At 38.5% G+C, this 10,171-nt stretch overlaps 1 protein-coding gene across 2 annotated transcripts; it reads left to right on the forward strand.

Moving 5' to 3' along the window:
* The first annotated feature begins 460 nt into the window (after positions 1-460).
* Positions 461-8,994, forward strand: LOC103723524 (plant-specific TFIIB-related protein 1-like). Of its 2 annotated transcripts, none has more exons than XM_008814456.6 (3): positions 461-1,286; positions 7,514-7,672; positions 7,768-8,994. In XM_008814456.6, exons 1-3 carry the CDS (start codon positions 558-560, stop codon positions 8,638-8,640), a joined length of 1,761 nt encoding a protein of 586 aa, XP_008812678.4. In that variant the 5' UTR covers positions 461-557; the 3' UTR covers positions 8,641-8,994. The 2 variants fall into 2 exon arrangements, with proteins under 2 accessions (XP_008812678.4, XP_088567648.2); XM_088711522.2 differs by having other exon boundaries at positions 566-1,286; positions 7,505-7,672.
* The last annotated feature ends 1,177 nt before the right edge of the window (positions 8,995-10,171 follow it).

A 10,171-nucleotide genomic window follows, 5' to 3' on the forward strand; every position in this document is an offset into this window, starting at 1 on the left:
ATACAGCTATGACATAGGTACTGAAAAGCATCCTATAGCTGATGTATAGTTTATTGATGCATCTCCAGATCGTATTAAATTAAAGACTCGAGTAATCTGGTCTTTCTCTTCCCAACTTAACTCGAACCTCGTTCTTATTTCTCTTAGCTCTAGCTGACCATTACCATTCTGATCGAGCCAACTAGAGCCAAATTATGTTCAACTTAGGACTCGCTTGGTCAGTTGGAAGGAGTCAGATTGAATGTTTTAATAATAATAAACGGGTTTAAAATAGGTTATCCCTTGACACAAAACCAGCCTATCTAAGTTGCATCCTCCCAACAAATTCCTTCCATTTTGACACTGCATAAGAAGCACTGCATAAGAAGAATATAATACTTGTTCAACCGTCATCGTATTAGAAAACTGATGACAATCATCCATCAAATACTCCTACTTTTGTTAATTTTTAAGTTAATTAAGTTAGCAGGTCAGAGACAGAGAGAGAGAGAGAGAGAGAGAGAGAGAGAGAGAGAGAGAGGGAGGGAGGGAGAGAATTGGGCCAAGAAAAGGCCTAAATGTATCGAAGTGGGGAAAACAAGGGGAAAAAGCCCAGTGGAGACGGGAGGGAGAGAGAGAGGATGCGGATGGTGCGGTGCCCGTACTGCCCAGGGTTGCAGGGGCGGTGCGCCGCCACGGCGGCGGGGCGGTGGGTGACGGAGTGCTGCTCGTGCGGGCGCGTGGTGGAGGAGCGCCACCTCCACTCCCATCCACTCTTCCTCCTCCGCGCCCTCGACAACCCCCTCCCCCTCGTCACCCCCGACCTCCTCTTCTCTTCCCCTTCTCCGGCGACGACCGAAAGAGAAAAAGAAGAAGAACAACAACGACGACAAAACAATAAAGAAGACCAAGAACCACATGACGATGACGATCCCTTCCACCCCACGGGCTTCATCACCGCCTTCTCCACCTGGTCCCTCGAGCCCGCCCCCGTCTTCGCCCGCTCCGCCTCCTCCTTCGCCGGCCACCTCGCCGAGCTTGAGCGCGCCCTCGACTGCTCCTCCTCCTCCTCTTCCGGCGACCCCTCCGGCGGCCCGCTCGTCTCCGTCGACCACCTCCGCGCGTACCTCCAGATCCTGGACGTGGCGTCCCTCCTGAAGTTGGACCACGACATCGCCGACCACGCCTTCCAGCTCTTCCGCGACTGCTCCTCCGCCACCTGTCTCCGCAACCGCAGCGTCGAGGCCCTAGCCACCGCCGCCCTCGTCCAGGCCATCCGCGAGGCCCAGGAGCCCAGAACCCTCCAGGTCCTGACCAATTCCTTTTCTTCCTTTCTTTCTCTAGCTTTTCTATTTCTTCTTTGTCTGTTGATTGCTTGGTTCTATAATAAAATTTAGTTGTTTGATTTATGGAATCACACATGGTCGCGAAGAAAGTATCATACTTTTTCCTGACCGATCATGTCCTATTGAACACCCTACCAGTTATGAATCTTTTAGAAATATAATTTTCTAATTTTGCACTTACTAGCGCAACCTTGTCGCTTGTCGTTGATAACCTACCAAGAATGTGTGATCTTGGTCTATCAATGAATGGAAAGCTCTTTCTTGGCTTCTATAGTCATGAGCATTTTTATTCTCATCCTTTAATTTAAGCATTAAGCTGTTTTCAAATTCCTACCTTTCAACTGAGGATAACCATCTGAGTAATAAGAAGCCTAGAATGTTATGCCAGATAAACTTGTTATGATTATGTCAATTTAAAACATTTGGCATTTACTTTTCTATGTCTGAATTAATTCTTAGTTTTTGGGATGTGGTCATAACTCGTGTGTTTGCCTGTACAAGAAGGATTCAAGATAGAAACAGATCCAAATATTATGTCTTGATTGGATCTAGACTCTTGGAAGTGGAATGCACACTTTAATGCACATTTGAAATCTTGATGTAAGTGTGGCATATCTTGTTGGATCAATATTGCATATTATTATATATTTATCAAAATCAGTTTAATTTCCTCCTTATTGCCAATTGGCGGTCCTCCTTTGGAGTGTGTTTGGCATTACTTTTGCTTTGTTAGACCTTCTTACAAGCATCCTCATAAACATCATCATTATCATCTTAGCTTTTTCCCATCAAAATGAGGTCTGCTATGAACCACCATCTATGATCTGTTGTCAGTCAGACATGAACCCTTTGAAACTTGTTGCTAAACTCCTTGCCAAAGCTACTTTAGGCAAGAGTAGGGCAGGTAGGAGACCTACTTAATTGATTATTGTTTCTTTTTGTTCCCACAAGGAGAAGCAAGCTCAAAATTCTCTAGACTTGAAAAGAAATTAGGTGAGAAGGGGAAAATAAGAGATTCTGGTATAAGGAACTTTGTTCATCTCAGAGGCACGAATTGTAAGCTGTAAGGTCCGATGAATACAATCACAGTATTGCTGTTGGTAGGTTCTATGGTATTTGAGATGTCTTTTTTTTTTTTTTTTGACATGGCCTAACTTAAGTTGGAATTAGGTTTAAGACTGGAACATTGACTCACCTTAGAAACTCCCGTGTTTTTGAAATGCTATTGGAGCACCTCGTAATGTTATTTGTGAGTTTTATAGGTCTGATCACACTACAGAGCAATTACTTATGGAGTCTTGATTATGATAGAGGCTAGTTCTGCTAGACTTAGATGAGATTGGTTAAGGTTTTGGTGTTTTATTTACCCAATTGTGAAAATGTGATTTTATGCCATGGTCGAATCAAAGTGGGGCAAAGTTGGCACTATTAACAAGATAGAATGTTGAATTCACATTACTGCATATCCAGTTTTTTTGGTTCCTCCCAATAGAAACATGCTTAAGCAGAATTGTCAAACATATCGATTTTATGCACTCTCTATTGTGCTTTAAAACTTGTAAAAGGACTTCTTTGATACCATTATTGATGCAATTGGTTATATGGAGATTTTCTAGGCTTCACATGAGCATTAATCAATTCTAATTAGAAGGATCTCCAAGGGAATAACTGGCGGTCACTTCTAGTTTCTTTTTTGAGTTTTATATTTATTAGATTCAGATGATTTTAAAAGATAAATTGTGATCCTCCTTTTTCCTCTTGATTTGGGAGATCTTACAGAACTATGTTATACTCTTTTTTTTTTATTTGCTGGATTTCTTTCTAATAAGTTGTTTACTCCTCTATCCTAAAAAGATGAGAAGCTAGTAATCATGAAAATAAATTTGGAGAGGAAAATTTCTTTTCAGGTTCATTTCTCTCCTCTCTCGACTTCTTCCCTTTCTAAATCACTCTTCCTCCTTTGTCCAACTATCCTCTTTCTATTTCTTTAGTGCTATTTTATCACCATTCTCATCAGAAGATAGAGAATAAAGCCAGATGATTTTATCCCAGACTTCTTTTTGCATGCACAAGTTGGTATGAAAGCAACCACATTCTGCCCTGACAAAAAAACAGAGCTAATGGAGCTTGCCTAGGAACAATGCAGAACTTGAGGATATTATGGAAAAAATTAAGATGTACAGGTTGCTGTAGTGGCGTGCTATGACAAAAAATCTACGCCTTTCATCCCCATCACCTATTTCCGAGATCTCAACTCTTAATTTACATATCTGGTCAATATATCTGATCTGTGGTGCAAAGTGGAAGACAAGGATAAGGGAAGCCCCATGTCTTCATCATGTATCACTCAAATCAATGAAGCTGCTATTTACATATTCTTCTGAAAAGTCTAAAGTGGTCAACATTCCTCCAGAACAGAAGATGTGAGAGAAGTGGTATTTCTGTTGAAAGGACAAGATTTAAAGTGGAGTTGAAGTGCATAGACGCCTTCAGAATGATGATGACATCTGGTACAAAAGCATATTCAAGTATTATTTGATGGGGGATCCATGGAGAATGTTGTCTTAATAGAAGTGGAGGAAAAGCTGAATCTAAAATAGAACAAATAGAAGCTCCTTATCAAATGACCTTCTGCATGAATTTGATTGTCTTATTGCGAAGCACCAGTTCTTGGTCTCTTGTTTCTGTGGGTATTTGAAAGATCAGCTTTGATGCCATTTTGATGGCAGCCAAACAACTATTGTCAAGAAGACCATGGATTTATAATGGAATCACAGAGCACAATACTCAAGATGACCCCTACACCATCTGATATTAGGATACAAAAAATAAGTTGGTTCCAAGCAAGCCAGCTGATCATGATTCTGGACCTAAGACTTTTAACTTGACTTGGAAGATTTCAGTTCATGTCTTGTTTTTTAGCAGAAACTATTACTTGGACTCATTGGAGAAGCAGTTATGGAGAAGGGTGGATCCTGTTAGTTCAAGAATCCCTTTATCAAGTAATGGAGCACCAGGATTCCACTAGCCCAAGATCTCCAGCCAAATAAAGAAGAACGACTGAAAACTTGGGGGTAAAGTGAATGTTTCAATGCTTCATTAACAATTCACCAACATACAAAATATGGAGATTAGTAAGATAAGAAAAATTTCTACCACAAAATCAGAACATGACAAAGGGGCTTCTTCTACCGGCTTTGCTTCCACTTATACATCTTTAAGCTTGCAGTCATGGATATTAATGGTATTTCATTGAAACCTGTTAGAAATATCATAAAGCATATAGAAGGGATGAAATCAGAATAATGTAGGCATTGAGCGGCCATGAGAAGTAGTGGGAAGTCTCATGCAAGTGGTTTCCTTTATGAGGTAGGTGGGTAATGGAAAGATGGTCCGAGGATGAGATTGGTGGATGGAGCTATGTTAAATAGGTAGGTTCGAAATTCAAATTGGGTGGCATGGTAGTGGAGGATGGAAGGAGTAGACTGATGGAAATATGAGTGAGTCATGCATCTGCAAGCTTCAAATATGATGACAGTGCCCTACTAACCTCACCACATAGTATATAGAAAATAAAGAAAAATAAGCTGACAACTAACATGATATGGTTCCAAAAATACACTTTTGCAATATTTAACAACAATTTGCAAGGGCCCTGAACTTTGCATTAGATTCTTGCAATAGGAGCAATTGATGGAATGGGCTGTGCAAAGGTCTTTTGGGTTCACAATAATAACAACCTAATCTAATTTTTATAGAATATTATGTGGAAACATTAGAGGATTAAAGTTAGTTGCTTTTTTGGTTTTTAGATTCACTAAATTTAGGTGATTTGAAAGATATATTATGGTCTTTTCTTTCCTTTTTTTTTCTTTAGTGAGGTTTGGGAGATATTTGTGAGCTACATTGTAATGTTTTATAATTTATTTTTGTTTATGTCTAAAGTCCTTTTGTATCCTCTAAAGAGAAGAGTATAGCAATCATAAAAACAAATTTGAAGGGGTGCATTCTTTTGAAAAAAGAAAATGAAAAAGAAAAATATGTTCACACTTGTCCTTCTCTCTGCCTATTCTCTCTCAATCAATTAGTCTTCTTCCTCCTTTATCTATCTCTTTCTCTTCCAGTTTTCTACTTTCCAATGCTTTCTCTTTTTTGACCACTTTCAGCTGAGAATGGAGGCTAATCGAAATCTAATTTTATTTCCTGAAAGCAAGAACAAGGCAGCTTTCCTTCTTGGGGGTAGCATTCATAATCGTGCCCTTGATTGACTAAAAGAATTATTTTTTTTGTTGCTTTGTCATTTTTTCAGTTAAATTAGAGCAATAAACTTTGCCTTTGATGATTAATGGTGAATTTATATCCAACATTTGGACAAGTGTAGATGTTAATTCCAACTAGGATTGCTGCACAACATTTCATGATATCTTAAATACACTATGTAATGCAGCATGCAGTGTTTACCTTCAAGTATCTGATCATTCTGCTAATAGCCACTTAAATGTGCTTGGGATGGTTTGCTGATGTGACAACTGAGGTTATGAATAAACACAAATAAAATCTGGCCTTGTGCTGCTCAAGTCATTATGTTGGTCTTTGGATTATCCTTGAGTAATTAAGCTGACTGGTTGTCCATCTAGTATTTGATGTTATTTTTCAATTTTGTTGCATACTGCAAAATTAACTATAGCTTTAGTTATGCAACTTTTTTTATATCTTGATATAATGTTATATCTAAAGATATCTTTTATAATGATTTTCTTATGCCATTAATTACATTCGCTTCTACCAAATGCTCCACATTACAATTTGAGAGATGAGAAAGGTATATATTAAAAAAATTAGCTTAGTCTATATTTGTTGTATTCTTGAAATATTTATTTAGGTTAAGTAGGTTTGATGTGGAAGAGTTTTTATGTGGGTCTGGATAAATCATAAGTCATAAAGACTTTAGGATTTGATATTTTTCTGTTTCAGGTGTCTATATATATGGTCATGTCGGATTCCAAATTTTGCATTTGTAGGAAAGACTCATGGATGTTTATATAGAAATATTTTACTTTGCTTTTTCAAGTAAGTTTGAGGTTTTGAGAGGGGTGCTTTGAAGCAGATAAGGAAGCACTTAGGAAGTATGTGCGAGTTTGAGGTTCCAAGAAGATTCTGATGGGCAATGCCTTTTTTCGTACACAGTGGCCTGGCTATTAGCCTGGAAGCCAACAAGAACTTTAGAAGAATTTTCCTAGCTCACATGTTTCTGTGCAACTTCAAACTTGTTATTATCAGCAATGATCTCCTCATATGCTAGTTCTAAAAGACCTTGCGGATTATCCACTTGTGTAGTCTAAGGACTTAGTACCTGGTGCATACTTGTCTACAGAATGTCTATCTCTCGATTCAATGACCATATTCAAGTTCCACAAAGCAGTATGCTTGATTATTTAGCCACGAAAACACATCATTGTCTTGGGAACTTGTTTGCAAAATTTAAGCTGGAATTTTCACTTGCACCGGAAGACTCCCGAACTGATTCTTAAGTTGGGTTTGTGGTTTTACTGCATACATAGCTAACACTGGTCTTCATGCAAGGAACCATGCTCACAATATGTTTGAGAGTCGTTCTTTTCGGCCCTCAAAAAATGCATAGGTAAAACTGAGGTAATTTGTGCTATGTCCACCATTGTTCTTTTTTATTTTCCCAAGAATAAGTAAATGAGCTAGAGTAATGTTGCACATAATACCATCGTCCCAATAGAATGCTTTCAATTTGTTGGGTGTGACCTGTCTACCCAACCCATCCCACTTTTATAGTCAATTGCTTGTGTCTATCTGTGTAAGATGATTCCCTGCCTCCACCTTAAAAAATCAGATACTTCCAAGTCTTCATTCTTTGAATGTGATATTGCTACATGTTCTTCTCTGTTGGCCATATACCTCTTCAGTTCCAATTAACAAAATCAAAGCTTGGCATCACGGTGTCCAAGTTCACCATTCTATCAATGACCAAACAGGTGATTGATTTCCTTTGACAGACAATAAGCTACTTTATGTAACTCATGAATTAACTAGATTGAATTAAATTTTAAGCATCAGAAGAAGGTTTTTGCTGAGGGATCTGTTATAAATAAACATCACTATAACAAACTACTTGATGTGAACTCTTGAAATATTCTAACTTTGTGTAGTGTTGCCAGGAGATCTCTACTGCAAGCAACCTTCCTCAAAAGGAGATTGGGAAGTACATCAAAATACTTGGTGAAGCTCTGAAACTAAGCCAACCCATTAACAGCAATTCCATATCAGTTCACATGCCTAGGTTTTGCACGCTCCTCCAGCTTAATAAATCTGCTCGGGTACTCCTCATTCGAAGTATCTTTTCACAAGTATGATAATAGATTTGTTAAATTTGCGATAATGAATATATTACAATTTCATATAATCTTCTTAGGAACTTGCTGCTCATATTGGAGAAGTTGTTATCAATAAATGTTTTTGTACACGTCGGAACCCAATCAGCATTTCTGCTGCTGCTATCTACTTGGCATGTCAACTAGAAGACAAACGGAAGACACAGGCTGAGATATGCAAAGTGACAGGTCTCACGGAGGTTACTCTTCGTAAAGTCTACAAAGAGTTATTGGAGAATTGGGATGATCTGCTTCCACCCAATTACACTCCAGCTGTGCCTCCTGAGAAGGCTTTTCCTATGACTGCCATCTCCTCAGGCCGTTCTTCAACTTCCAAAGTTGATATCATCGACTTGTTTCATTTGAGCACACATCAGGATAAAGATAAGCACACTGAAGTCATAAAACCAAGTAAAGCTTCTGACATTCTCGAGATTGATCCTCCAGTTATTGTTAAAGAAGAGCTAGAGAAGAAAAGAGACTCTGATGGCCATGTGCTTACATCATTCGATGTCCAGGACTTGAATCAAGCTGCGTTCTGGCAGCCACAGGCTCCTTTTGGCATGCCTGTCCCAAAAGTGGACGGAGAAAAAGATCAGAAGGGTGAACAAGGTATGAATATCAGTGACACCAAGTCTCCTATATCTGAATGCGAGCCAAAAGTCAACAGAGACTTTGAAATTGGTAATCCCACTAGATGGATGGGTCAAACTTCAGCTATCTCATCATCTAAAAAGTACTCGAATCCATGGCAGTTTGGTGCACCATCAGTTGCAGCTAGATCTGCATATGCTCAGTTTGTGAAGGAACAGATGGGCCTTCATGTTCCATCTGGGCTTAGAGGGATTGGAAACCAGTGTAGAGCTGATGATGCTGATGGCCGCCACGATAAGGATAAATCCTCAAAGAACTAACATTTGCCAGCATATACTGAGATCAGATATACAAAACATCTGAGAATGTTAGCCCTTTTGTCATGGTGATTACCATAGTATGTTTACACAGTGCTGTGGGTGAATTTAGCTCAAGCTTACCTCTAATGAAAAACAAATCTGATCTCAGGTTTAATTCGATAATTGTGACAATGCTTGTGTCTGTAGATATGTGCCTTCAAAAGTAAGTCTTGCACCTTGTTCATGCCTGTGTTTTGTATTTGCAAGCCAACGAACTAGTCTCATGCATGTGTGGTGTGTATATTGCTGTGTACAATGGAATGCAAACGCCGATTGACCTTTTGTAGCAGAAATGCACCATATTATTACTCATAATTGCTACATTGCTTCTCCCTTGTTTTCTTTTTCTGTAGTATGCTATAGAAAGTATGAGTTGATGTGAGTGGGATAACAAATTAGAGTTTCGGTTGAATTGATTGCTATTTACCAGTGTGAAGTGGCACTTAGGAACATTTGAGCGCAGAAAAGAAAATAGGGTATGGTAAGGTAGAGAACAATTGATTGAAGAGACCAACATTTTCTATTCAAGTATGCATTAAGAGGTGGCATCTCAATTCTCCATTTACTTTTGTACATGGTGAATTTGGTGGCACCAGGTTTGATCTAACTAAGCAAACTGATTTGAGTCCAATATCCAGCTATGTTGTGATTTAGTAGTGATTCCATTTAAGCAAAATTAATGCCATTTAGCTGACTGTTGCCAATTTACCTTCCAGGCGTCGATGAATAATATATTTTGACCTTCCAACATAAAGTCAATCATTTTACAATTGATAAAAAATGCCTGATTAAAGAACAGCCAGCACAAATAAAATATGATATTACAAGCTAGACATTGTTTAGAAGTGCTAATGCATTCTCTCGAGTTGTTTTCCCATGAAATGTTATGGATAACTGAAAGCAAAGTTATAGATATGGAGAAAAGTGGATTATAATAGCAAAAAGCAACCATTTAGTGAAAAATAAGCAGATAGAATAAACAAAAGTAATAGTCTTATTGAGTTAACATGAAACAATAGCATTCTTAATGCCAAAGAAACCTAGTTCTTGCCAAAGAATATATGAACGGATCATAGTGTCCTAGGAAATATGAGCATGCTACTTATAGAACCAACAAAAATAGGGAGTTATAAAAGACATAAGAATCCAAAATTCCAGAAAAAAAAAGAATTTAAGATTTTGAATATGGTTCCTCCCTCTCAAGAAACTATTATATAGGTTCCCATTGCAAAGCAAATCACTAGAATATGAAGAAAATTAAACATATAAACTTGTAACTTGACCTAAATGAAAGGATATAGGGATGATTACTGAAATACCTATGTCTAATGTCCCATGGCATGACACCAAGCTGACCCATCCCGGGCCCCCTTCTAGCTCTACTCCAACATGATCTTAACCACTTCACCAATCCCATCAATAAGGATTCGTATGAAGAGGATGAGAAAGTCATTTTGGCACTCCTTCCATTAGTCGGAGCATAGAGTGCTAT

This window comes from Phoenix dactylifera, chromosome 15 (genome assembly GCF_051530095.1).
Source record: "Phoenix dactylifera cultivar Ajwa chromosome 15, Ajwa_hap1_PhDact_Kaust_v1.1, whole genome shotgun sequence".
Taxonomy (NCBI): Eukaryota; Viridiplantae; Streptophyta; class Magnoliopsida; order Arecales; family Arecaceae; genus Phoenix; species Phoenix dactylifera.

Excerpts from the sequence above, each read along its gene's own strand:
- LOC103723524 (XM_008814456.6), top strand. The coding sequence starts at position 558 with ATGTATCGAAGTGGGGAAAACAAGGGGAAAAAGCCCAGTGGAGACGGG. Across the intron at positions 1,287-7,513 it reads AGGAGCCCAGAACCCTCCAG|GAGATCTCTACTGCAAGCAA; the intron begins GTCCTGACCAAT and ends TAGTGTTGCCAG. Across the intron at positions 7,673-7,767 it reads AGCTTAATAAATCTGCTCGG|GAACTTGCTGCTCATATTGG; the intron begins GTACTCCTCATT and ends TAATCTTCTTAG.